Source organism: Lathamus discolor, chromosome Z (genome assembly GCF_037157495.1).
Source record: "Lathamus discolor isolate bLatDis1 chromosome Z, bLatDis1.hap1, whole genome shotgun sequence".
Classification (NCBI taxonomy): domain Eukaryota; kingdom Metazoa; phylum Chordata; class Aves; order Psittaciformes; family Psittacidae; genus Lathamus; species Lathamus discolor.
In genome coordinates this window covers 101217995-101244924 of record NC_088909.1, presented here as the reverse complement: position 1 = coordinate 101244924, position 26930 = coordinate 101217995, and the positions used below count along the sequence as shown (strand labels likewise).

The window sequence follows — 26930 nt, the reverse complement described above, 5'->3', positions numbered from 1 at the left end:
ACACTGCTCTCAGCCACAGTATGAATCACAGCAGAACAGGGCTGGCAGGGCAGGAGCTGTGCTGCAGTGCTTGGGGTTTTTGTTACCTTCTTTTCTCAGCGTGGGCAGCCCGAGCTGTGACCATAACAAATAAAGCGACAGCCAGGGAGCAGAGCTCTCTGGTTTCCTGTACACCTCAGGCTCACCAGGGTAAACACACAACAACCCTGCACTTCAAATAGCCCCATGCCCACGGCACGGCAGCCAGACCCCGGCCACAAGCCAAGCCTGCATGAGCAAAGCTGCTGAGCAGCAGGACAGGTCCCACACAAGGCAAAAAGGCTGGTGCGGAACAGCACAGCCCCATTGCCAAACAGCGTCCAATACCCAGTAGGTACCTGCACTTCTGGAACAGTCTCAAGTGCCTCTGGATGGCAGTGACAGTCACTGGGGCTGGTCTGCGGGGCACATGTGCACCTTGTAATTACCCCAGCACTATCCATGCCCAGGCTGCATGGTAATGGACCATCCTTAGATAGGCAGCGCTGAGATGGGCACCACAGCAGGAGAGGCTCTATGCCACTGACCACCACTGCACCAGAGGAGTTGAACCCTGTGGCAGCCACCCTCTGCATGGAAACCATGGGAGGACACCACAGCCTTTAGATGCACTCATCTCCAGTGCCCACAGTCCTCTTCCTTCCATCCATCCATCTGCATCACTCATGCCATGCAGACAGCAATCCAGCACGTGTTAACTCATCCAGCAGGGTTGAAGATTGGAATGCCATCATGTCACAGCAGCTGCACATCAGCATGTCACCTCTCACACCAAGTTTGGTCCCATTCCAGGTCAAGACCTTCTGAACCCAGACCTCCCAATCTCTACACCCAGTGCAGTAAGTGGGAGCCCAGTTCACTGATGTGGCTGCTTCTTCCCAGCAAAGAGCTCAGGGTATTTCTGAGCACATACCGGTATTGAGTCAGGCAAAGCTGTGGCCTGGCAGGGAGGGCAATGCACAGATCATGTGTCCCCGGTTCAGTTGGTCCTGCTTGCATTTGTGATAGTGTAATATAAACCCCAGCCATCCGCTTGTGTGTCCAAGTTTTGACTTGCCTGGACAAGAGCTGGCAGCTCCCTCTCTGTCCTGGTCTCTGCTTAGAGAATCATAGAATAGTCAGGGTTGGAAAGGGCCTTAAGATCATTCAGTTCCAACCCCCTGCCATGGGAAGAGATGCCTCACACTAGATCATGTCACCCAAGGCTCTGTCCAACATGGCCTCCTGCTCAGAGGAGAGGGAGTGGGAAGGAAGACCCTGTGGTCCCCAAATTCAGCCATTCTGGGGTGCTGAGAGGGGTACCAGCTGCTGGATGGGATGCTACAGCCAGCCTGGGAGATGTTCTTTGCTAAACTGTCATGCCACAACAGGATAGAGGAGCCAGAAGGTGCGTGGGGGTCGCAATCCTCATCCGAGTCCAAGGATGGAGCAGGGCAAGGGCTGCTCTGTCAGAGGTGCAGTGCTCCTGTCTCTCTTGCCCTGTGCCAGAGAGGTGCAGTGGAGTCCTGCCCCAAGGACTCCAGGGTTCATGCAGCCCCACCGAGCACCCTGATCACCTGGCAAACCCCACACCACCCCTGCTGCTTCTTCCCCCAGCACTGCAGTTCACTATCTCTGCTCGGAGCTGGTGGCCCAGCATAGCCCAGAGCCCCACCGCATCTTCATCCCTGTGCCCCTGTGGAGTGTTTGCGTGTGCAAGGGGGTTGGAGCTGACAGACACCCCTCCAAATCAAGCTCTGCTCTCAGCTTCCCAGCCTCTAGGGTGGCCGCAGCGCTGCGGAGCTGGGGTATTCCCTGGATGTGCAGCTCGGCTCGGCTCTCCGGCGCTGCAGCAGCAGGGAAAGCAGCGTGTGGCTCCCGGCCAGCGCTGGCGCCGAGCAGCCCGGCTCCCGGCGCCCAGCGAGCACCACGAAGCGTTGAGGGAAGCTCAGGGTCTGCTCCCAGGGGAGAACCCAGGGCCAAACGCTTGCTGCAGCCTGCCCAGCTCCGCTCTTTCCAGAGGGGCTGATGCTGCAAGATGCTCGGCATCCCTCTGCTCATGAGGATTGGAGAGGGCAGAGTGGGGAGGCAGGAAGGCGAAAAGTGAGAAACTGGACGCAGAAAACATCTCTCTGCTCGGGACCAGCCCCTCCTACATCCCCAGGCTCCCGACATCCATCTGAGCCATTAGCTGAAGGCAGAGGTGAGCAGGCTGGTGGGAGAGGACTCCTCCTGAAAAGCACCTGAGGAGCAGCTACACGTGAGCTGACTCAGGGAGGGACAGCCCCAGCCCTGGCACAGCCCCAGCTCTTGTAGCGCAGGCAGGATAGATCCAGCCACGTGTGGCTAGCAAGGCAGCAGCCCAGGCCACGAGCATGTGCCACACTGGGCCTGTTCCTCAGCCGATGTGGGTACCAAACCTCAACCACAGCTAAGAGCAGTACCCGCAGGGAGCTGGTGCGGACGCTGGGCTGGGCACCCCATAAACAGCATCCACCTCTCCCACATCTGATTATTGTAGGGTTGCACAGGAGGGCTGGGATGAAGGATACTGGTTTATTACTGCAGGGTTATGCAGGAGGTGAGGTGACTCACGGGTGTTTATTGTGGAGTTGCAGAGGTGTGCCAAGACACGGGCAAGTATTGGTTTATTACCATTGGGTTGCAGAGGGGGGCTGCGACCCTGCTCATTGCACCATGCTCAGTGGGGAGGGAAATATAGGGTCCATCCCACTTCTGCAGCATCACCAGCCATGATGGCATCACATCAAAGGGTTCTCCAGCATGTCCCCAGAACACGCGTGGCCCCAGGTGCCAAGGTAAAGCTCCCAAGGTGCTTGCCATCAGCTTTCCGATTGCACACTTTTAGCCTGTTTTTTTTTCCTCCAGAAAATTGTCAGTGTGATAAAACTGAAAAAGCCTTGGAAATGGGTTGGGCGATGGAGGGGTGCTTCTAAAGGGGCACACAAGCATACATCAAAAGCTGTGATGAGGAACGAGGCTTTCCAAGCCCTGGGGACCAGATTTCACTCTACACATTCCCCATCAAATAAACCCTTACAAACATAAACCCCAACGAAATGCCCCTCCCAGGGCGAGGGAAACTGAGTCACGGGACGGACCTGCCTGCCTCAGCTCCTCCAGGATGTTGGGAGAGGGATGGCGAACAAAGGACGAGCTGCCTGGCGTTGGCTGTGTACCCCGGGGTTGTCCCTGCGCCCCGGGGGGGTACTCAGTGCTCCGGCCGGAGCAGGACGGCGAGCGCCGGGAGCGGGATGAAGAGGGGACCGCGCATCCCTGTGGACACCGCGCATCCCTGGGGGGCTGCGGGGAGCGGTCGCGGGGCCGTGTCGGGTGCGGGGGGCGGCTCGCAGACAGGAAGCGTCCCGGGGCCGCGGCGGCAGATTGGCAGCGCCCTGCTCCAATGGAGCTGCGGCGGCGGCTCCGGGCTTCGCACCGCCTGCGCTACCGGCCACAGCCAGCCCGGCGCGGGCGCTCCGCCGCCGGACCCGCTCCCGGCCCCGCTCCGCGCTCCGGCCCCGCTCCTCCGAGCGCCATGGACACATAGCCTCGGCGCTACGCAGGAAGGTAGGGAACCGTTCCCCACTCGTCACCCCTTCCCCGAGCAGGGACCAGCCGCCGCCCCGACGCCGCGGTGAGGGGCGCGCTGCTGCGGGAGGGCTGCCGGCACCGCGCAGCAGGGGGCTTAAACCCCCCTCTCCCCCAGCCTGTTTGCCGCTCGTACGCGGGGAAAGTTGTGTGTGTGTGTGTGTGTGTGTGTGTGTTGTGCCCCTTGCAAAGTTGCAAGAACTTTTTTTCTCGCTTCTCCTCCCGCCTGCATCGGGGTATCCGGTGCTGCTCCCCCATCCCCCTCCCGGAGATGCTTGGGGGATGGATGGAGTTGTCGGGGTGGGATCTTTAATCCCGTTCCCCAGCCTCCACAAACGCTAAACCCCGCATCGAGTTTGGACCCCTTTGCCCCCGGTTTTCTCTTCGGGAGTAGTTTTCTGAAGAAAGGCTGGAACAACACCAGGCAAGCGCCGCCCTATCAGGGCCCCCTCTTCTTCTGGGGGGTCCAAGGAGGAAAAGCTGCTCCCAATTACGAGAGGCGCGGGAACAGGCGCTTTCCCATGTGCGGGCACTGGCAGGGCTCTCTGCCTGCCTTGTCCCTCTTTGCACCGGGTGCCGTCTCAATCACGACTTCTCCGTGCTGTGCCAGCCCCTGCGGTGCCGACCCCCGCGCTGTGCCCACTGCTACTTCACAGGCTGGCTGTGTCGTCCCCAGGTCCCCTCTAGGCTGGTGAAGGGTGTCAAAGGGGACCACGGGGCTGAGACTGGCTCAGACATCTCTGACAGCAAACCGAGACCCTATTGTGATGGTACTTAGAGGTACCTTGCCTCGGGTCTCCATGGGGAGAAACCCAGAGCTGCAACAACTCATAGACGCATTGCTGTGCCCAAACTGCTGTTGGACTGACCAGTGTTGATGACACAGCCAGTGCCAAGCCAGCCAGGGCTGGGCAAGCAACTCTGGTGCCAGGACCGGAGGTGCCCGCTTGGTACAGGCTGCAGCACATCTGGTTGTGGCGTTTGCAGGAGGAGGTGGGGTGTTTGCGCTGTGGCTGTTTATAGGAGGGCAGGTCGCAGCGTGGTTATGCTACGCAGAGCCCGTGGCATCCCAGCCTGGCACAGGGCAGAGGAGCTTCACAGGGAGATGTGAGCTGATGGAGGTCCCTCCAGGGCCAGGGCTGGGTATGGAACATAGCCTCAGTGTTCTCCCAGCATTCACACATCCTCTGCTCCCAACCTGGCCCTTTCTGAGGGGAGTGAAAGGGGCCGTATCACCTCTCTGGAGAGGTGCCAACTGACCTTAGCAGGCAAAGTGGGACTGGAGATGAGGGAATGGGGCTGAATGGTGACAGCACAGGGTTGGGCATCACCCACAGTGGTTAAACAGGGGATATGGGCTGCAGTAGGATGAGGGGGACCAATCCCAGGAGGTGCAGCTGAAGGCAGAGACTGCCTGTAGGGAGGTGGGAGAAGACTAGCTCTGGTTTTGCCTTTCCTCCTGCTCCATTAACAGGAACCTCTCAGGGAGGGGAAAATTTGACATGATGATATCTGATAAGCCACTTTTTCCCTGTCTCAGAGAGCTGTCTTGGCAGCAGGGGGAGGAGGATGCTTGGCCAAGTGCTGGCCATAGAATCATAGAATCATAGAATATGTTTGTGAAGGATGAATGAATGACTCACAGCACAGTGAGTCTCCCTGCCGTCTTTATCGGGGCAGCAGTGGTGGTTCCCTTTTGCAGCCAATGGGCTTATCAGAAAACTTATGCTGGGTGGGCACCCAGGCAGCCCTCACTTGCATCCCCCAGCCTTGCATCTCCCTTGCCCTTCCACCCTGGCTCACCTGGACAACCCCAAATGGGGAGGTCCGCATGGATGGTAACAGTGCATGGCACTCTGTACCCAGCATGAATTATTTGAGCGCTCACTTCAAACCTTCTCTTTCCACTCCGCTCTTGTTCAAAGGCGACTCCAAGCTCTTCCTGCTCACACAGGGCTCAACCTCCCTCCAGTTTCCTGCTGAGTGCGTTCCTGGAGAGCTTATTCCCCGTGGGAATTGTGCCAACATTGTCCTTTTAGTTCAAAACCTCTTCTCCCACTCCAGTGTTTACCCTGCTGTATTTATAGCTTCCTTGTTAGGTTAAACAAGCCAAGAGATTCTTGCATCTTCTTCTCCTATGGATTTAGATCTGGAGGAAAACCCCTTGTGAGATGCTTCCCGCAGGAGAGGGCAGGTGCCAACTTGTGGCTCTGCTTTACTCCCTTCAGAAGATTCTGGCACCTCTCCCAGTTTGTTTCCCCTCTTCTTGTTCAGGCATGGGATGGGGTGGCTCTGCCCCTGCTGACGATACAGCCAAGGACACAGCTTGGATGGGATGGGAGCTTTTCCCTACTGGCGATGCGCTGGGGCCTTGCCAGCATTTGGGGTGCTGATACAAAGCCAGCATCAGGAATTAGCCCTGGGATGTCTGGGGTGACTCGCTGGGATGTTTAGAGAGCTTTTGGTTTTTCTAAGTGTTCCTGTGGTTACAACAGCATCGCATGTGTGAAAATCACCCAGTCTCTCTGGCCGGGGATGTAGTGACCTTACAACCCGAGTTCCTACCAGCAAATCTCTCTGCAACTCCCAGTGATGGCTTTTGCCTCCCATCCAGGCTGTGAAGGTGGGGAAGGGTGCAGATGCCTCGCAACTGTGGTTGAGTCGTCTTCTCCAACAGCCAGATTCCCATGGACCATTTCCATGGAAAAAGGAAGATTCCTCTGGAAATTAGAAGCAGGTTTGCCGTGTCAGGGATCAGCATGTTAATGGGAATTATCTCTCAAGCCTGGCGGCTTCCCAGGTCTCTGAGTCACCCTGGCATGGGGTTGGGATGGGGTGAGCTTCAGGCTCTTTTGGATGGTCACAGCACCCACAGGCCCTGGAGCATGCACTGAGCTCTCTGGTACAGGCGGAGGGCTGGGCTGAGAGGTGCTGTTCTTCCTTCTTTCCAGTGGTATGAGTCTGGGACATGATAAAAAACAACGGCAAACTTCTCTTCCTCTTCTGGTGTTTGCAGTGGGGGAGGTCCAGGAGAAGAAGGACAAGAAGTCTGTCAAGACCTGATTCACTTCTGTCCTATCAGGTCCATGTGTGGTGGTTGCATCTCACGAGTGGCGCTTGGGTTTGCTCTAGTGGGGATTGCTCCTTGCTGAAAAAGCTTATGAGGGATTTTGGAAGGGTCCATGCAGGGTAAGGTCACATCCCCCCAGTGCCCTGCTCGTACACGTTTCCTGAAGATGGTTTTGGAGAGCACAAGCAGGTTGGAGGGACTGGGGTTGAGACCTGGTGTGGTTTGATGTGGGACTGGCCTATGCTGGTGGCAGTGGCCAGGGCACCACAGGTAATACTGTGATTACCACAGGTAATAAACCAGGAGAGGGGAGGATGCTGAAAGTGTTTTGGGAGGATGCTGGAAGTGTTTTGGAAACCAACCCAGCTCTCCCCAGAGGCTGCTCAGCTCTGCTCCCCTCCTTTCAATATGGAGATGGTCAAAATAGAAGCAGCATAATAAAAATGATTACGGACCCGCTGAGATTGCCATATAGGGAGCAGTGGAAAAGTTTAGGGCTCCTTCACCTAATGAAACCCTGATGGTGGAAATAAGGTCATTTGGGCATCTTCTGGTTTACCCGACCTCTCACAGTGAAAACAAAGGATGCCGAGCCGTGTTGAAAAGCCGATGCTGGAGACACACCAAGGGGGAGAAGGGATGGGCGAAGCTGCTGGCTTCGGGGAAGCATCATCTCTGTGGCAGCTTGGGGAGGGTTGTCTGTCTTTGGCAGAAAGGGACTGACCCCAGGTCCCATCCCACTTCGAACAGAGCTCAGGGCTGCAGCCCTGAGGGTGTGGAAGCGGGCATGGGACACAGTGGGGCTGGCACAGCATTCCTGGAGCACATTCCCGCTGGCTGGTGCGGCAATGCCCTTCCAGCTGTTTCCTTCGCCTTCCTGTGCTTTCACCAGCCCCTTCCTTTGGGACGATGAGCTTCGTCCTGGCCAGACCGATAGCAGCAGCTGGAGCCAGGGACCTCACCAGCCCCTCTTTGATGAAGGTCGACAAAGGCACCGACGCCTCTTCAATTCAATAACGGTGCGATTCAGCCCTTGCCTTCCTGCAAAAGTAGCTATGAAGAAACAAGAAGTGCCGTGATGCAGGGTCTCTATCGCGGGCCGGCTCAGCATCGTGCCCGTGTTGCGACAGAGCTCCCGACAGCTCTGCTGCAACAGCCCCGCAAAGGTCCCCAGGGATGGCTCAGCCGCAGTGGCTCAGCTTGGCTTTGCGAAAGCCGCTGTCACGCAGGGTGTCCGGGCCAGCTGGCATGTCCCCAGACTTTCTTGCAGGGCCAGGGCCAGCCCCCAGCTCCTGGGGAGGTCTGCAGGAGCCTTTCCTTTGCTTTCCATGAGTTTTGCCCGAGGCCCCAAGGCTTAGGAGGAGCTGGTGGACCCGACCAGCTATTGCTCCATCCTTGTCTTGCAAGGGCCAGCATGCAACCCCGGGGGGTTCCTCGGTGCTTTGGCAGATTCTGGTTTTTTTAGCTCCTGCCAGGCTCCCAGGGGGCTGTTTTGTAGCTCCCCCATGGCTGCTCCACCCCATCCCAGCTTCGAGTTTTGCTGTTTTATAGCTGGAGCATGGATGCGCCTGCGGAAGCATCCCTTTTCCCTGGCCTCTGCGATCATGTCTGGCTCTGTTTCCCCTCTTCAGCTGAGACTGTGCCCATGGTGCACCCCAGTGCCCAAAAATCGGCTCTGTGTTCTTGTCCTGAGCTGCTGTGTTCCCCCTCCCTGCAGCACCAGGGCATGCAAGGAGCAGGATGCAGTCCCCCAGTGCCTGCAGGGAGCAGCCAATGTGAGCTCCGGAGGGGCTGGTCTCATGAGCATCCTGTTGGCACAGCTCTTGGTCTACTGCACATCCCCATTCCTCCTTCCCAACTGGGGGCTGCAGCTATGTGCCAGGCTTCTCTGTCAGCTTCAGCAGCTGGGTGGTTTGCTCCAGAGATGCTTTGGAGGGCTCTGCTCAGCCCATGAGGTCCTGAGGTTTGGACTCAGAGTGGTCCAAAAGGAGGATGCTGAGATGCCCAGGTTCAGTTGGAGGTAGCAGCAGTGCTCATGCTGCGCCCTGGGATGGGCGAAGGATGTAAGCAAGGCAAGGTCCACACTGGAGCTCATCTTGGTTTTCACCCCTGGGGTGCAGCTGGAAGAACAAGACAGATGCTGGGGCAGTGTGTCTTGCTGCATCCCCAGATGATGTCCCATGAAACGTGTCTCCAGCAGGGTGGTTAATGGTGATCCACAGAGAATTTTCTTCCTCCAGTGCCTGGAAAGGTCCATAAGAGTTTTTTTTTGCAGTTACCCCATCTGCCATGAGCGGAGGGATGCTGCAGCGTTTAACACTCCTGTGGCACACAGTGGACCTCAGCACTGCTGCCAGCAATGTGGCCACTGCATCTCCATCATCAGCTGCATTTCAGGGATGGCAGCAAGCACCTCTTCACCATCCCTTGCCACAGCAAAGGAGGGTGGAGCAGAGCCAGAGGCAGCATTTACATTCAGCTCTATGAATTTCCAATTACCAGCTCGCCTTGCCACCGTGCGAGAGGTTCCTGCACCTAATTTTTGGTGAAATGATCCATTTTTCTCAGTAATTTAATAGCGTGGGCAGGCTGCTTGCTGACCGGGAGCCAGCAGCCAGCACCGAGGAGCCTGTGTGCCGGGCTGCCGACCGTAACCACCTTCCCTGGGCGACGCAGGAATGCTGACCTAATAGAAAAGACATTTAAAGAGGAGTTTTGGAGAACGGCTCGGCTCGGGTTCGGCTCACACGCACAGCTCCTGGCTGCAGAGCAGTATCTCCGTGCCCCAGCAGGTCCTGGGTACCAGCACAAGCAGAAGGGATATCCCCAATGGGAGCCGAGCAGCAGGGCACAAGCCCTCCTGGCTGTCAGTCTGCACAGCAGCTGCTTTATTTTCTGCATAAAAAGGCTGCTTGGGGAAGGCTGTCCCAGGCTGTTCCTGGGGCTGGGTTCAGCGCCCGGCTGCGGCTCTCCCAGGGCTGGAAAAGCCGTGGCTCTTCGCTCTGACATTTTCCAAATGAGATGTTTTGATTTTTTTTTTTAATTTTTTTTTCTTAATTTCATTTCATTTCATTCCCCACCCCAAGGTAATGTTTGGAAGCCAAATTTAGCTTGATTTAACTCAAACCATTTTAAAAAAGTAAAACCACTGAAAACCAAACAAGGCCTATCATTTAGAACAAAATGTTTTGGTTTTCATTTTCCTTTTGGCACACAAAACACAAACTTTTTTTTTTTTTTTCCTTATTTTTTCCATTTTCCTCTTGACCCACAGACAATTTTATTACATTTTGCTTTTTGTTCTTCCTGGTTGCTTCCCAAAACCACATCACGCGCTGTGGCTGAGGGGCAGGCGATCTGTTCCTGGTGGGATGGGGTCCTGGTGTGGGTGCTTCCCCATAAAGGTCAGAAGGATTCTGAAAAGAGAAGCAGGAGCTGCTCTCCCTGCTGCCAGCACTGACTCAGCTGGGAGCTCCTTGTGGAAAAGTGAGGCCCGCAAGCATGGGATTTGGGATTTGGGTCTGTCCCAGCTTTCCTAGGGCGATGTGAGCCCTGGGGCTGAGCCCTGTTGGTACCTGGGTATGGCTGTATTATGGGTGCTGTGCCCAGCTGCTGGGCATCCCCTCCGGGAAGGGCGAGCTCTGGCATTGCCTTCTCTCCTTGTTTATTCAGGTTTAAAATTAATCCGACCTTCCCCTGCTCAGGCTTGTGCAAACACAGCGCGTCCCTGAGTGGGGAGCTCCTGCCAGCCCAAGGGCAGCCCTTTCCGTCCCTACCTTGTGCTGCTGCTGCTGTGCCCCCTGGCTGAGGTCCCCACATGGACCCGGGTCCTGGGGGTGCTGGGGATAGTGGGGTGCACGCTCTTGCTGTCAGCACGCCAGCCTCCTCCTGGCAAAGACAGCTCTGGGTGTAAATCAGTGCACAGTTAATCCTCTGGGGCACGCTGCCAGGAGGCTGGGTGCCCAGATCCGGTGTCTCTGGGCTGGGTGAAGAGTGGCTGCAATGCCTCCATCCCGGGCAGCCCAGATGTCACAGCCAGACATCATTCCCCCAGCCTTGACCCACTCTCATTTCCTTCCAACCCAGCCCTATGTCCTCCATCCTTTGCCAAATCTCAGCTTTCCACTCTGCCCCAGCTTCACTGGGGGCTGTCGGCCGGGCAGAGAACAAGGAAAGGATGATGGGGAGCAGCGCCGGGGCCAGCTCTAGTGCAGAAGCAACCGCCCAGCTCATCCACCACCTGATTTGATTTTATTCCCCTCTCAGTGCCTCGCTGCATACCACAGCCGTGCTTTTTATAGCCCCCAGCTGCAGCCTCGGCGTGCTCCCGGCCAGCTCCCTGCTGCGGTCCCGCTTGCTCAGTGCCAGCATCCCTGGCTGGGGCAGGGGGGGAATGGATGGATGACATCCCCGGGGTCCCTGTGGTGGTTCAGCAAGAGGAGAGCACGGGCTGCAGAGGAAGGCAGATAATTAAACCCTAACCCGGAGCCACGCTCCCGTGCCGGCGGAGGCGTTTAAAGAGCTGCATTAGTCAACCCATTGCAGCCGGCGCGTGCCGCGTGCCAGGTCGAACGCCAGCAGTGGTGGCCCGTCCTTCACCATCCCCTCTGGTGCTGCCCAGGCGTGTTTCCAGCCTGCCAGAGCCACCAGCGCCTTCCATAACCCATGGCTCTGCCAAGGGGGGTGTCAGCAGTCCCCCACCCACTCCTAGTTACCCGACAGGCTTTGGCAGGGTTGAACTGCTACGAGAGGTTAGAGGGAGGTTAAAGGTTCCTCCCTGCTCCCCAGGATTGCTTTTATGAGTGCCTGGAGTTTGCTGCCGTGTTTCCACATCCCACAGCTGGGATGCTGCTGTGGGGTCCAGAGTGTGGAGAAGAGCTGCATGGTTCTGTTGTCAGCTGCATCCCTGGAGCATCCCTCTGTTGGGATGTGGGGTTTGCAGAGTGGGGGAAGCCAGCCAGCCAGCAGGCAGGGAGCAAGCATCCTCGCTGGGAAACAGCAGGGGGGGGGCAGGAGCTCCCTCCCTATGCTTTCTCCAGACGTGATTTCACCGCCGCAGGGAGGGAGCGAGGCCAAGGGACAGGCCCTGCTCGCCTTGACGGCACCCGGATCGCTTGCCGGGGTGTTACTCATTTGGGCTGTGGCTGGGGACAGAGTGTACCCAGGTCCCCACAAGCCGGGGGGGACAGGGGGCTCAGTGAGCCTGTGCTTTTCGGGTGCTGCCAGGGAAAATGGGGAGGGAAAAGGGCATGGATGAATAGTGGGGCTTCAGGCTCACAGCCTGCTGTCCTCTCCTTGATGCCAGTGCGGAAGCCAGATGTGTGCTGGGCATGTCCAGCTGAGCAAATGGGGCCAAGATGGGGCCGCTTTCACCAGGATGGTGCCTGCGGCTGCTCCCTAACATCCTGGTGTGATTTGTGAGAGCTGGGCATGGCAACGTGGAGGCAGAGGAGATGCTGCAAGGAGGCAGCATCCCTCTTCATCCCGCTTCATGGATTTGGGGGACATATCCCAAGAAGGGGGCTCCTCTGGAAGGAAACCCCAAGGTGCCACAGAGCCACAAGGGACCCTCCCATGGCCACTCGCCCTGGACCAGCACCGGGGTATTGAGTGCCTGGGGCTAATTTTAAACCTTGGCCAAAACACCGTGCTGCTTATTCTGCCTCCGGCAGGGAGGCAGGGAGAGGCCAGGCAGAGAAATAGCGGCGGTGCTGCCATGTGGCTGCTGCCAAGGAGCTGAGGCCGGGCAGCCTTGCCTGCACACAGGCAGGGGAAGGCAAGGAGCTGTGGAGGCGTGGATGTGCAGGCATGGCTTTTCCAGAAGTCCAATTTCAACTCGGTGCGGGTGGCTCCAGACTGCGGGGTGGGGGGGGGGGGGGGGGGAGGTCCCCTACATCTGCTCCCTCCCAAAGATGCTGGGCTTCACCATATGAGGTTTGGGGTCTCATTGGCAGCACCCCAGTCCTTGGGCAAGCAAGGGGTGGCCGGGGGGGGCTCTGGAAGGGGGAGCTGCTGGTGCTACCAGCCAGGTGCCGAGCATGCCGGGAGAGAGGAAAGCCTGGGAGACTTGTTCTGAAACAAGGCTGCCCTTTTATTCTCCTTTACGACTGCATTTTAATATCCACAAACATCCCTCCCTCTCCATGCTGCTGCCAGCAGAGCCTGTATCGCCTGCGCTTGGCCTGCCGAGAAACCCCGGCCAAACCCTGGGCCCCAGCACAGGGGAGAGAATTATTTCCCTCCCACCCCCCCCCCCCCCCCTTAATATATGTTTTCTATAGCTCTAATTGGACGGGCTTGAGCCTCGGCCAAGGCAAACACACCTGGGGGAGCCTCGCCTTACAGACCCCATCTGCTGTGCTGGGGGCTCTGCTCCCTGCACAACCGCTGCCTGGCCCCTTTATAGGGGAGGGGGCTGCTATAGGGGTGGGGGGGTAGGACCGCTCCCACATCAAACCACCAAACAGCCTCTGTGGAGGAGGAGAGCCCAGAGAGGCGGTGCAAGGAGATGGTGCAGAGGCAGCAGGGGTACCTGCAAGAGCCCCATCCTGCAGCAAGACCCCAGTCCGGCGTGGAGCTGAGGTATCTCCCCCCACTAGAGTGCTGCTGCACCCATTAGGATGCTGCAGGGGAGGGATGCAGTGGGTACCAGCAGGGGTTTGCCCTCCTGGGGTGACAGCATGGGTGCATTAAGGGGTGGCAGCCCCCAAAATCTGCATGTGTATGGGGAGGGAGAATGTGGGGGCTCCTGTGGTGTCTGTTGGGATGTGGGATTACCTACCCAGTGACACCCATCTGGGAAGCATTCAGGAAGGCACGCAGAGGAAATCAGCGTGCCAGGCCACCACAATGACTTGCATTGACAGCCAAATCCGGGCTGGGCTGAGCTTTGGGTGCTTCTTCCCGTGACTGCTGGCTTGCTTGTGGGGCTTTTAGCCTGGGCTCTTCTCGCTTCTGTTGTTTCAGGGGCCACCCCTGGTGCCCCCATTGTCAGTGGGATGAGCAGTGCTGGTACCCCCATGCCAGAGCCCCATGGGTTTCACACCACATCTGTGCCTAGCCAAGGCCAAGAGAGCTTCTGGGGGTCTCTGCTTGGCCACGTTGGGGTCCCATCTCTTCTGGGACTGGAGTGAACACCCTGACAGTGGCTTAAGGAGGTGTGGAGGCACCCAGCACCATGGCTCATCCTAGAGGATATTTCCTCCTGTCTTCCACATGCCATCTCACCATCTCCCAGGGATGTGCAGGGAACAGTGCAGAGGCCCCACTTCACCCTTAGGGAGGGATGCAGCACTCCATCTGCCCTGGCACGAAGCAGGCATCACTGCTGCAAACTACCCTCCTGTGGTGCCACTGACTGCTCCAAGGAGGGGCTCTGGCAGCCACTTCACCCTCTCAAATCTGGCTGATGCTGCAGGAATACAGGCTGCAAAGGGAAACAGTGTGCTTATAATACACACCCTCCCGATGCACTGGAGCGCTTTGCACCAGCATTGCCATCTCAATGCAGTAACAACCTCAGCAGCAGCTTAAAATGTAAAGAATAGGATGTGGCCTCCGCAGGACCTGCTGTCAGATGGGTTAGGGGGATGGAACATGCCTCTGTCCCCCTCCAACCAGTGTGCAAGGCAGGAGGGATTCCCTGTGCATGGAGGGGACTTCGAGGCGCAGCCCTTGGTGCCTCCAGCCCAAGCCAGGGCTGTGCAGAGGGCAGCTGGAGTGTTTGTGCAGGATTTCGGAGCTGCCTTGGCCTCCGGTCAGAGCAGGCTGCGAAAGGAACATTTCGAAATTCTTCTGGATGAGGAAAATTCCACGGGCAGCCCCCCTCCGGAGAAAGTTTGGGATGGCTGAAATGTTTGGAGTGAGAGGCTGCCTGCTTTTGTTTACTCTGAACTATAACATTGGATGCAGGGGGCGGGGAGGGGAACCCAAAAAGGGAAAGAAAGGAGACAATAGGAGGCTGTAAACAGAGCTGGCCCGGAGTGGGGCCGGGGCGTCTCTCCAGCACTGGGGAAGGAGATGTGTCAGCACGCTCACTGCATTGCCCTGCTTTCCCCCTGCTCGGATACCATCACACTTAATCTGTCAGGAGAACTTGGCTGGGGTTTTTTTCCCCTAGCACAAACCGAGCTGGATGGTGTTTTTCCAACCTTCTCAACTCAGGCGCGGCTCGGCCCCCAGCCTCTCCTGCCCCAGCTTTTCCCCACTTCTTGCCTCTTCTCCACCTCTCCTTATGGCTTGGGGGCTGCCACCTGGTTGATCTGGCATGAAATATGGGGCACGGATGCTGCTGTGGTGAGGTGCTTTCCCAGCATCCATCCCTACCTTCACCTTGGAGAAGCTTGCCTGCAAGCTTGGAGAAGACAGGCTATGGTTATCCATCCCTCCAGATACCAGAGCCTGGCACCAGCAGGCATCACACATTACCCAGGGGGGGTCCGCAACTTCCGTCCTACCCACACACAGACACTGACAGTGGGGTGCAAGGGGTTAATGGCTTTGGTGGTGGCTTTATTTGGCCACCCAGGTGGCACTTAATGGCACCTGAAATCCCTCCCTGGCCCAGAAGGGATTTTGTTTTGCAGAAACACCGACAGCAAATGGCTAGCTGGGGGAGCGCGTGTGTAAGGTGAGCTGTTTGTTTTGGCACTGCCACGCTGCAGCAGCGCTTTGGCTGACCCGGGCACCTTCGTGCCTCCGGGAAGGAGCTGAGCCCAACAGCTCCTGGGCATCAGCCGGCTTTGGAGCATGGGGAAGGCTGGGGGGAGCACCAGGCAGGGGGGTGCTGTGGGGACCCTCTCCTGCTTAGGGCTCCTGGCTCCAGGCTGGAGTCCATCAGGAGGAGCTGGGCTTGTGTGAACCTTTCACTTCTATATGTCTGTTACAGAATCATTGAATGGTTTGGGTTGGAAAGGACCTTAAGATCATCCATGGGCAAGGACACCACACACTGTATCATGTCACCCAAGGCTCTGTCCAGCCTGGCCTTGAACACCATCAGGGATGGAGCATTCAGCACGTCCCCGGGCAACCCATTCCAGTGCCTCAGCACCCTCACAGTAAAGAACTTCCCCCTTATATCCAATCTAAACTTCCCCTGTTGAAGTTTTAACCCATTACCCCTCGTCCTGTCACTACAGTCCCTGACGAAGAGTCCCTCCCCAGCATCCCTATAGGCCCCCTTCAGATACTGGAAGGCTGCTATGAGGTCTCCACGCAGCCTTCTCTTCTCCAGGCTGAATAGCCCCAACTTCCTCAGCATGTCTTCATATGGGAGGTGCTCCAGTCCCCTGATCATCCTCGTGGCCTCCTCTGGACTTGCTCCAGCAGCTTCATGTCCATGTTGGGGACACCAGAACTGCACACAGTGCTCCAAGTGAGGTCTCACAAGAGCACCTTCCCTACATGTATGGATGGATAAGACTTGTGTCAGCCCTAGGGCCAGCTCATGGGGGAGTTTGTTCTGTGGGATGCGGATGCTGCTGGGGGTGAAATGCCAGGTGCAGGCTGGTACCCGGCGTTGTGCCGGGAGCCGCGGCTTCACCAAAACCTCTGCCAGGCTGGGCTGAGCCCAGGACTAGAAAAAACATCCCAAATCCTAAAAGAGGAAAAGCCTTTCCCACCCTGCTCTAATCACAGGGTGGCCCAGCTCCATTGCCAGCGGGTCCCACCCGTGTCCCTGCATCTGGCACCATGCCTGTCCCCATCCTTCAAACCCGTGCCAAGGGCAGTGGGGATGCAGCCCCCCCACAGCTCCATCCCTCCATCCCAAAAATAATCTCCCAGCTATAAAGAAACCCACCAGCGCTACAGCTACAGCCCGTGGGTTTCTTTATGGCCCAGAGAGTATTTTTAGGAATGTCTCCGGCACGTGGCTCTTGGTGGGGGGGGGGGGAGTGTGGGGATAGGGATAGGGATGGAGATGGAGTGGGGGGGCCCTTCTTTCCCCACACTGAATGCAGCACTGCCAGCTGGCGTGGCCTCGGGGCTGCTGGCTGCTAACAGAGCCCTCGCTGTTTTGGCCCTTGCCGATGCCTCCGGTTACAACCAGGAGCCAGAGACTTCTTCCCATGGGATGCAGCAGGGGAGGGCGGGTATCGGGGAGTTGGGGTGGGAGTTTCCTGGCCCCGGTAAGAGCAGAGCCTGACCTCCATGAAGCTGCTGGCATGATGAGGTGTGTGGTGGGCCCCTGGACCCCGAGCACAGGGTTCCACTTGTAGCTGCCAGCCCCATGGAGGAGAGAGGTGACCCTTAGGATATGGGGTGGACTTGGACACCAGTGGTCAGCCAGGCATTGGAGGATGTCTGGATTGAATGGCGATGTACATTGTACCTGCCTGTGGAGGTGAACTGATTCCCCAGGTAGAGTTGGGATTAACCCTGTGTTTGAGTTGAGCTGGGGTTAACCCCAGTCCTGGGCTGCATTGGATTTAACCCCACAGCAGGACTAACTCCATGATTGGGTTGTGCTGGGTTTGACTCCACGTTTGGACTGAGCTGGGAGTAGCCCCACTTCTTGGCTGCATTGGGTTTAGCCTTGCATTTGGACTGTGTTGTGGTTAACCATGCGTTTGGGGTGAACTGAGGTTAACCCCACTCCCGAGCTGTGCTGAGTTTAACCCCGCATTTGGACTTCATAATCCTGTGTTTGGGCTGCTCTGGGTCTAACCCCACATTCTGGCTGAGCTGGGTTTAACCCCACTGCTGAGCTCAGCTGCATTTAACCACACATTTTGACTGCACCAGATCTAACCCCAAATTTGGACTGCACGGGACTTCATCCCATTCCTGGGCTGAGCAGGACTTAATCCTGCTCCTCAACTGCATGGGATTTAATCCCATATTTGGGCTTGCCTGAGTTAAACCCCGCTATAGGACTCTAGCGGGTTAAACCCTGCATTCAGGCTATTCCTGGCTTACTGAACTGCACTGGCCTCACAGGAAAAGGTTGCAGCTTGTTTTACTAGTTTATTTGGGGTAATTCCAGTGTGCTGGGTTGCAGGGGCTGCAGCTGTGCATGTGTTCATGCTGGTTTAGCCTAGCCTGGCGTGAGGGCCCATGGGTGCTCAGCACCCCACCGAAGTGATACCAAAGAAAGCAGTGATTTGAGGTCCCCAAGGCACTGGAGGGGCTGGGCACAGCAAGTGGGGCATCACCCCAGCAGTGTTCAAGGTGGGTGCTGCTGGTGGTCCTGGGGCCTGTGCATGTCCCCAGTGTCCCTGGAGGTGATGGGGGACATGCTTCTGTCCCTGCCACCACCCTTTGCTGTTCTTTCTCTGGGCACCCAATGGTTGTGAGAGTGCGTTTAGGAGACAGGGGTGGCTGGTTGCAGGGGCTGTCCCAGCAGCAGGGTTGATGCTCCCCCATCAACCTGAAGCCACATGATGATGGAAGTCACCAGTGCAGGGGTGGGATGCTGAGAGGTTTCTGGTCAGATCTGCAGCCACGGGGATGGACTAAGGCCAGGCTGTGGTCCCTTAGAGCAGGGCACTGTGCTCATGAAAGCTGCCGGGAGGAGAGGGGGTTAGTGGGGCTCTGTGCTCGTAACCCTGCAGGAAAGCAAGAAAAGGGGAACTCCTGCTGCTTGGAAATGCCGCCGCCCTTGGCCACAGGACATGTTTCCCACAGTTGGCACTGGGAGAGAGGAGGGTCTGGGGTGCAGGAACAGGGATGCTCCTCCAGCTCAGGGGCAGGAATCACAGGATCACGGGATAGTTCGGGTTGCAAAGGACCTTAACATCATCTAGTTCCAACCCCTGCCTTGGGCAGAGACGCCTCACACTAGACCATGTCAAATACCATCTCTAGGGCATTAGAGCTGGCCAGCATCAGGCATTGCCTGTTGAGAGAAGCTTTTTGCAGGTAGGCAACTGCAGCAGAGAGCTGCCAAGTGCTCTTTGGTTTTATTTACCACATCTCTATAGCAGTGATGCTGCCCCAGGCCACACTGGGGAGAGGTTAGGAGGCACCCAGCTTTCTGTGCTCAGTGGGGAGCATCCCTTTCCTCCCAGCTGCCATCTTCAGCCCTGTGGCGTGGCATCGTCTGCTTGCATCCCCCTCCCCACCACCCTCAGCTCTGCATGTGGCTCATTCCCTTTGAAGAGAGACTTCAAATGAAGCAAAGGGAAAAAGGAAAGAAACCCAAAACCCACTGTCTTTTCAAAGCACCGAGCACAATGGAAAGTTGGCCTCCCCCAGGAATCTGCACTGGGCTTTGCCAGGCCACAGTAGAATGGCCATGCTGGGGGGACTGTCACACCCCATGTAGACATCAGAGCCGGTGCACATGGCTGTGATTCTGGGGGGTGTTTTGGCTCACTGCATTTCAGTTTGGATGCAGGAAGGGGGTCATAGCAGGCTTTCTCCCCAGAAACTTGTGGATGAGGTCAGGCTGGACAGCAGGGCTGGTGCAGGGTGGAGAGTGGGACCTCGTGTTCCTGGCTCACATCCATGGGTGCTATGCGTAGCCTGGTCACCCTGGTGACCTGAGCATCCCATGCCAAGGGAGCAGGGTCTGGCATCACTGCCCTCCCTGCCAGGGCCAAGCCACAGCCCCAGGCTGGGTCCCTCTGCCCTGGCCATGGCCATTGGAGGTCACCCAACCCTGGGCAGACGCCTCTTGGGCTGGGATTAGCATGTGGGGAGGAAGAAAAGCTCTGATTGTTCCCTCTGTCCCGGCTCCGCTCCAGGACCACTGTGCCGGGACTCCCTGTCCCTGGGATGTGTCACCGCTGTGCAAGCATAGAGGGATGCTTTCTCTGCCTGCATGCCTATCCATGGGGATGCAGAGACACTAAGGAAGGTGGCCTGGCAACACGTGTACATTTGTTTGCATGCATGTTTTCCCTTTGGCAAAAAGTTTGGCTGCATAAAGTTAAGGGTATCCTGTCTGGGTGGGCTGTTTGGAGCACTGCCTGGTCCTGAGTTGATGGCCCAATGCCACACTGGGGCAGGCGAGGGCTCCGGGTCTTCCCCTGCTCTGCGGCTGCTTCTGCTTTTGTTTGTGGCCGTCGGGCAGGCAAAGAAGGGTTTACCCTGATTCTCCTCTCTGCAGTGGTGCTTGGTCATGGCTAGGGTTTGGCAATGCTCAGGCAGGTCATTTACTAAGCCAGTGCATGTGTCCGGGGAGGGTTTGGTGCTGTGTTCCCCATGCTGCACTGTCAGGGGTGGGCAGTGCCCGAAAGAGCCCATCTGAGGCAGGAGAGCTCACAGGGAGCTGGGGTGAGGATGGGGAGTACTGGGGGGGGGGGGGGGGGGGGGCTGGGACAGAGGCTGCTGCAGGGTGGGAGGACATGCATGGGGTCACTGGGGAGATCGGGGCTGGGAGTCAACTGGGAATGGGGTCTGCAGCGGTGTTCTCTGCAGCCACATAGGGGTCTGGGATGCTCTGGGCTCTGCCTTCAGCTCTCCATTTATCCATGCAGGGAAAGATGCCTCTTAGCATCATGGCTGCAGGGTCATTTCCAGACTGGTCAGGTCTCAGTGGCCCTGAGACTTAGCAAACTTCTGTCAGCAGAGAGCCTGCACCCAGAGCACATCCCCTTGCCGCAGAGCAGCATGAGGGGCGATGGGTGCAGCAGCTCTGCCTTCACCCTCTGCAGTGTTTGCATGAAAACCCCGTCAGGAGAAGAGATGATTCTATTTTAAAGCTATTTCTCCCATCTCCACACTAACACACTCTCCCTGACACTCCCCCCTCTCCCTTCCCTAAGCACCATCCCCTTAGCTCTGGTCCACGTGGTGTTTGGAGTTATTTTTGGTTGCTGCTCTTAAATGTATTTTAAGTCTTCTTTTTTTTTTTTTTCCTTCCATCACCAAAATATTTTACTTTCAGGCCAAACGTTCCCAGTTAGTTACCAGCATAGTTTTGGCAAGCACCTTTTAACTGAAGTTTCCTGGGAATGTTTCTATGGGTGGTTTGGTAGGAAAAGCTTATGACAGTCTCATGAAATTACTTGGGCTTGAGGCTTGTGTTCGAGGCTGCCTGGCTTGTTCAGGGCAGGGTTGATGTGGGCCCTGCACGCCTTCCCCCCTGCATTCCCTGGCTGCAGCACATTGCCTTGTAGCTCTGTTTGCTTCACCACACTGTCTGCTCTGTGGCCATGGGCACTTGCCCACAGGAGAGAAGCCGGCACTGGCTCTGGGGTGCCTTTGCTGGGCTGGAGCATCCCTCCCTGGAACCCCTTGGCTGTGGAACCTGGGTGGCTGAGGATTTACTTCCATGAGCTGCAGCCTGCTCTTGGGGCTGACAGTATCCATGTAGATAAATGGCTCTACCCATTTGTGAGGGGTGGGCAGGGGGTTATTCCAGGGAAAAATGATCCAGCCGTCTGTGCCTGCTGGGGGCAGGCTGATAGGGACAGTGTGATGCTGATGATATGCATGGCGTGATGCTGGCCAGGATGTGGTGGAGTTGGCTGGCGCAGACAGGGTGATGCTGGCTGATACATGCGAGCCTATGGAGGCTGGAACAGACTCCTTAGGACAGTGTTGGTTGGCACAGACCGGGTGATGCTGTCTCTGGTGGACAGAGTGATGCTGGCTGGTGTGTGCAGGACAGTGCAGGCTGTAGTGGATGCCTTAGAGCGGCTCTGGATGGGTTGGGCTGGCCAGGGTGATGCTGGATGGTATGTGCAGAACAATGTAGGCTGGAATGGACACCTCGGCGAGTGGAGAGACCCCACTCTGTGGGTGAGGTTGGCCTGCAGAGAGTTAGGTGCACTGACTCAGCATTCCACACACTTCTCACTCCTGACCTACTGGTGACCTCTGAATGGGAGAAAGGGATTTCACAGCCATTCTCCCTGAGTACAGAGACCCTAAATGGCCTGAAAGGGCGCAGACCTGCACTGATCAGCCCTTTAGTGGGTGCAGGGATGGGCAGTAATGTGGGACCCCCAGCTTGCCCCACTCTTGATATGGCCAGAGCTCTCACAGACCTGCTCTCCCTGGCTGTTTGGGCCTCTTCAGATCTAGCTGCTGTCTCCTGCCATGTAAATCCAGGCCAGATTTTCTCCTTATTCCTTTACTGCTCTACCTACACCAGCCCAGGTCTCTGGCACAGGACAGCAAAGGCAAAGAGCTCTCAGTCACACCAACCCATGCAGCCCCAAGCTCCCAATCCGTGTTTGCCCTTCATTCTCCTGGCATGGGGACACTTTGGCAGCTAGGGACTAGGTGTGACAGTGGCACAGACCCCGAGAGCTGGGGTCCCAGTGTCACAGTCCCTGTACTGTGCCCAAGCGGGATGGGATGAGGCAAGGGGATGCGGGGTGCCTGGTCCTGCAGGGATGCTCTGTGCTGTGGGCACTGCTGGCCACCCCATTACAGGGGATAATGCCCTCTCCCTTCCCTCTCTGCCTCCTCCAGATGCGAAGTCCCATCCCAGGCCTGGGCAGGGTGATGGTGTTCCTCACAGCAGCCCTGGCATCAGCCTCCCTCGCCGTCCCCGAGGGCTGGGGAGAGGAAGGTGAGCCCCCTGAGCAGCACTCCATGTCCCAGCCATGGGGTACCCCACTCCCCTAGTCAGGGCATACACAAAACCCCATGGCAATGGGTGCCGTGTGGCCAGCATCCTGCTGCAACTGCCCATTGCCCAACTGGGACCAGCACTTCCCAGTCCCACATGGTGGTACCTGCATGAAGCAAGACCCCAGAGCCAGCACCCAGCTCCCCAGGGGGGTACCCCAGGCTGCTCAACACCCAGCCCTGGCACGGGTTGGTGCTAACACCCATCTGGGGATCTGTGTGTCCCCTTAGGTGTGCAGTACGGACAAGTGGGGACAGACGTGACCCTGTTGTGCGCCGGTGCCCATGCTGGGTAGGTCTTTTTTGTGCACGCCACAGGATGTGTCCAATGGGATGGTTTGCATGGTGAGCCTGGGGTGACCCAGTGTCCCTGTCCTCCAACACCCCCTGCACGGTCTCTCCTCCCCAGCGCTGCGGTGCAGTGGAGACGGGCAGATGCTGCAGCACTGCCGGAGGGCTCAGTCATCCATCAGGGAGCCCTGGTGCTGCCTCAGGCCAGCCTGGCCACCACGGGAGCCTACAGCTGCCATGGCGAGGACGGTGGCCTCCTGCACGCCGTGTCCCTGCGGCTGGGATGTGAGTAGCATGTCCGTGGGCTGGGGTGCGTGGGGTGTGCAGCCCCACCAGGATGGGTCTATAAAAGGGACCCCCTCACTGACTGTCACTTCCCCCCCACCCCAGACCTGCCGGGGGTCCCCTTTGTGTCCTGCAGAGCATCCGACTATGAGAATTTCTCCTGCTCCTGGACCTCCAGTGTGGAGACCTTCCTCCCCACCAGATACATCACCACCTACAGGTGATATAAACCTATAGGACATGAGCTCGGGGGGGTTACAGGGTGCCAAGGGTAACCACCAAATTGTGGTGGCCATCATGGGTTTGTCTCCTGCACCCTGGAGCAGGTTATGCTTGGGGGTGAGCAGAGCACCAAGCACTTGCTCGCTCCACGGTGGGCCCCAGCAGTGTTGGGAGGCAGCACAAGCAGGTTCCCTCCATGCAGAGGGCTCTGCCAGCACCAGAAGGGCTGTAAAAGAGAAGCAAGTCATCTGCAAGCCGCCGAGCTCTTCAGCATGCTTCGGGATGAAAGGAGCCCTGACAGCGTTGCTGCTTCTAATTATCCCAGCAGGCCAAATTAGCGGGATGCTTTGAAGTGAGACAGGGCTCATAAAGCACAGCCCTGCTGAAAGCTGCAGGAGCAGGGGCTGGGGTGTGCTGGCGAGGGGGCATCAGGGGTTCATCGGGGGGGGGTGGGAAGCAAAGGGCCTCGGGGCTATAGGGAGGGCAAAGCCAGCTGGTGGGGAGCTGCTTCTATCACTGTCCCTGTGCCTTTGCTGGGACCGCCAGCTCTGTGCCAGGCTGCTCAGCAGCAGGAATGGGCATGGTTTTAGCTCTGTGCCCCTTGCCATGTCACCCGCGTGGCAATGGGGGCAATGGGGGTGCAGACGCCTTTCGTACCGTCCCCTCACCCTCACTGTCTGCTTTTCCATCTCTCTTCATGACAGGAAGAAATCGCTGACAGGTGAAGAGAGGCGGAGGTAGGACTGAATCCCACTCTGGTGCCATTCCCTGGGGATTGGTCCCTGTCCCAGAGGCTCTGCCACTGTCCTCAGTGGAGTCCCCAGAGTGAGGGGTACCCATATCCGTAGCGAGAATAGTTTGCCTCAGGGGGGGACCTTTCCAGAAGGGACTTTGGGCTGGGATGGAGACATTCATTCATGCAGAGCTCGGCAGGGTCAAGGGCAGCTCAGCTGTAACAGGGGCTTCTCCACCAGGCTCTTGGCATTGGGGTGTCCCCACATGTCACCAAGAAGCTGTCTATGCATGGTGGGTGAGGGGACACATCACCACTCTGCCTCCCTGCCGCAGGAACAAGAACGGGCACATGGGGCCGTGCCTGCAGGATCCATCCCGCCCCGGCACCTGCACCGTCCATGGGTCCGAGTTCTGGAGCTCCTACCGCCTGAACATCACCGAGGTGAACCCCCTGGGCTCCAGCTTCCGCCTCCTGGACGTCACCATGCAGGCCATCAGTGAGTCCGCATCCATCCGTCTGTCCATCCCAGTGTCCATCCATCCCACGGGCAACCGGCTCTGGACGGCGGCATGGCAGCCCCGTGTGATGGGGGCTCCCTTATCCTCTCCTATGCAGTTAAGCCAGACCCTCCGGAGGGCTTGGTGGTGGAGCCCATCCCCTTGGCCCCACGGCGGCTCCTCGTGAGCTGGAAGTACCCCTCCTCCTGGCCCAAGGAACCCCACTTCCAGCTCCGATTCCGGCTCCAGTACCGGCCCGTCATCCACCGCTCCTGGTCGGTGGTAAGCAGGGGGTGAGGAAAGCCAAAGCTGTGGGCACAGGGCAAGGGAGGGCAGTGAGGGGTGCCCCAGCCTGCCCCACAGCTCCCCTTTGTTCCATGCAGGTGGAGACGGTGAACCTGTCCGAGGTGATCACGGATGCCTTTGCTGGGCTGGAACACGTGGTCCAAGTCAGCGCCAAAGATTTCCTGGACGCAGGGAATTGGAGCGAGTGGAGTGCCGAGGCCCGGGCAACACCAGCCAGAGGTGTGAGGGGGACAGGCTGCAGCCCCAGCGGCCCTATGGGGTTATGTCATCCCATCCTAGAGCACCTTCAGCACCTGCACCTCCCCAGCCCCTTCCCTATGGCACCAGTTCCCCCCAGATGTCACCCAGAGCTCCTGGGGTCCCTTAAAGTTGACCCAAGGAGCTGGTCCCAGGAAAAGCTGACCCCATGTGGGAGGCTTTTGCAAGGGGACAAACATCTCCGAGCCCCACAGCAGCCATCTGGGGATTGCCCCCCCAACTAGAGGGCTCCAAGAGCACCTCTAGCACCCTTGGGACACAAGGGCATCCTTCTTTGGTCCCTGGGTGCTGCCCATGCTCTTGGGTGCATGTCTCTCACCTCATCTGTTCTTGCAGACCTGGTCACCACAGTGAGTGAAGAAACCACTACAGACACCAGCCTGGAAAGCCTGGCCGAGGAGCCCTCCCAGGCTCCCAACCCTGAGCCCATCAGTGAGTAGAGCTGGGGGTGATGGGCGGCAGAGCCAGGCTGGGCTCATGTGTGGCTGAATGTCATGGGAAGGGTCTCCTGCCCTGTGCCTGTGTGTGTTTGGGGTGCTGGGGTGTCCAGGAGCTTCCAAAGGCTCCCCTGGATGCCAGGGGCTGTGGCATCCCCTGGCCATGACAGTGTCTCTATCCCAGACCACAGCGAGCCCCTGGGGAAGACGGCGGTCCTGGTGTCCCTTGGGATCTTTGCCTTCTTTGTCCTGGCTGCTGTTCTCATTGTCACCATCCTCATCTGGTAGGTTGGGTTGTGAGAGGGAGAGGACTGCATGATTGCTGTCTCCATTCCACTCCATCCCTTGAACCCTCAGCATGAGGTACCCCATCTGCCCCCTGCTGTGCTCTGGGGCCCTTGCCCAAACAGACTTGATGCCAGCCCCATAAGGTAGTTTATGCTCCCATTGCCCCCGTGCCACATCAATGCACCTTCCCAGCACACCCCAGCATCTGCAGTACTGCCCAGTCTGCTGGGGTCTTTCTCACGAGCCCACATCTGTGGGACCTTTCTCTGTATACCCAAAGATGCTGCTATTAACATCACCCCAAAGGGTCCTGCATTGCTGGGGATTCTCATGCTCCAGTCTGCACCAAGACCTCTCCATATACCTTTCCTATCTGGGATTCCTGTCCTTGGGCCCCCTCATCCTACACAGTTGGGCTCTCCCTCCCATGATGTGGCTATGCTGTTGGTCCCTATCCCCATCCTAGACCTGCTCTATCAGCTCCTGTAGGCCTGGAGCTGACCCATTGGATTGGCTGGGCACAGCTGGGCACAGCTGGATAGGGATGCAGAGTGGAACCCCTGGGGATGTGGGCAGTCCTGGTGCCGAGGGGGAGTTGCCTGGGGTCCTCAGCCACCACTGCTCTGTCCCCAGGCTCCGGGTAAGGAAGCACGGCGAGGACAAGACCAAACCCCACAGCTTCTTGGTTGCTGCCACCCACTTGAAGGCACTACCGAGTGAGTCGGGGTGCAGGGGGTGTGATGGGGGGAATGCAGGGGAGGGAGTGTGGGAAGTGCCCTTCTCAACCCCTGCCTTCTCTCTTGGCAGAGGCCCAGATCCTGTAGTGATCCCTGGCCGATCCCCACTCCCTGCGCCCACTGTCCCATGCGTGGAACTTGATGCCACTGCTGGTGCCCAAGGACCCCACGCTTCCCGGGTCACCCCACGGCCATGGACATTGCCAGAGCAGCCCCCAGCACCCTGGGGATGCAGTATGGATCCTAAGGAGAGAGGCTGTGCTTCCAGAAGCTTTGGGCTGCCCATGCCCACCTGGAGCTGTCTGGAGGCACCTTGGACTCGAGGCAACGGGGCCAGCCCTGCTGCTGAACACATGGGGATAAGAGGCTGAGCCAGCCGTACCTCACTGCCTAGTGTCGAGGGGGACTGTGCGTGCAGGCTCCTGGGGGTGCCGGGCATCACTGAGCAGGGGGTGCTGAGCCCTGCCCATCACCCCTCACCAGCCTGCAGAAGGGACCGCCCCATCTGCCTGCCCCTCTCCCGCGTGCTGTGCCTGGAGGGCACAGTGGTTCCAATAAAGGGGATAGTGTTGGCACTGTCCTGGCAAAACCAGCCTCGCAGATGGAGCTGCATCAGGGGAGAAGTGAGTGGCATGAGGAGAGATGCCG

The 26930-nt window shown here is 57.9% G+C and overlaps 1 protein-coding gene across 1 annotated transcript; it reads left to right on the top strand.

Moving 5' to 3' along the window:
- The first annotated feature begins 3470 nt into the window (after nt 1-3470).
- IL11RA (interleukin 11 receptor subunit alpha) lies at nt 3471-26874 on the top strand. The gene is made up of 13 exons (XM_065661728.1): nt 3471-3606; nt 22067-22166; nt 22457-22517; nt 22635-22801; nt 22907-23021; nt 23728-23760; nt 24092-24255; nt 24375-24538; nt 24640-24781; nt 25157-25252; nt 25442-25541; nt 26179-26261; nt 26353-26874. Exons 2-13 carry the CDS (start codon nt 22067-22069, stop codon nt 26367-26369), a joined length of 1242 nt encoding a protein of 413 aa, XP_065517800.1. The 5' UTR covers nt 3471-3606; the 3' UTR covers nt 26370-26874.
- The last annotated feature ends 56 nt before the right edge of the window (nt 26875-26930 follow it).

Bases quoted from the DNA above. Each gene is read 5' to 3' on its own strand.
- IL11RA (XM_065661728.1), top strand. From the start codon at position 22,067: ATGCGAAGTCCCATCCCAGGCCTGGGCAGGGTGATGGTGTTCCTCACA. The intron at 23,761-24,091 runs GTAGGACTGAAT...TCCCTGCCGCAG, and splicing joins ACAGGTGAAGAGAGGCGGAG to GAACAAGAACGGGCACATGG. The intron at 24,782-25,156 runs GTGTGAGGGGGA...CTGTTCTTGCAG, and splicing joins CCGGGCAACACCAGCCAGAG to ACCTGGTCACCACAGTGAGT.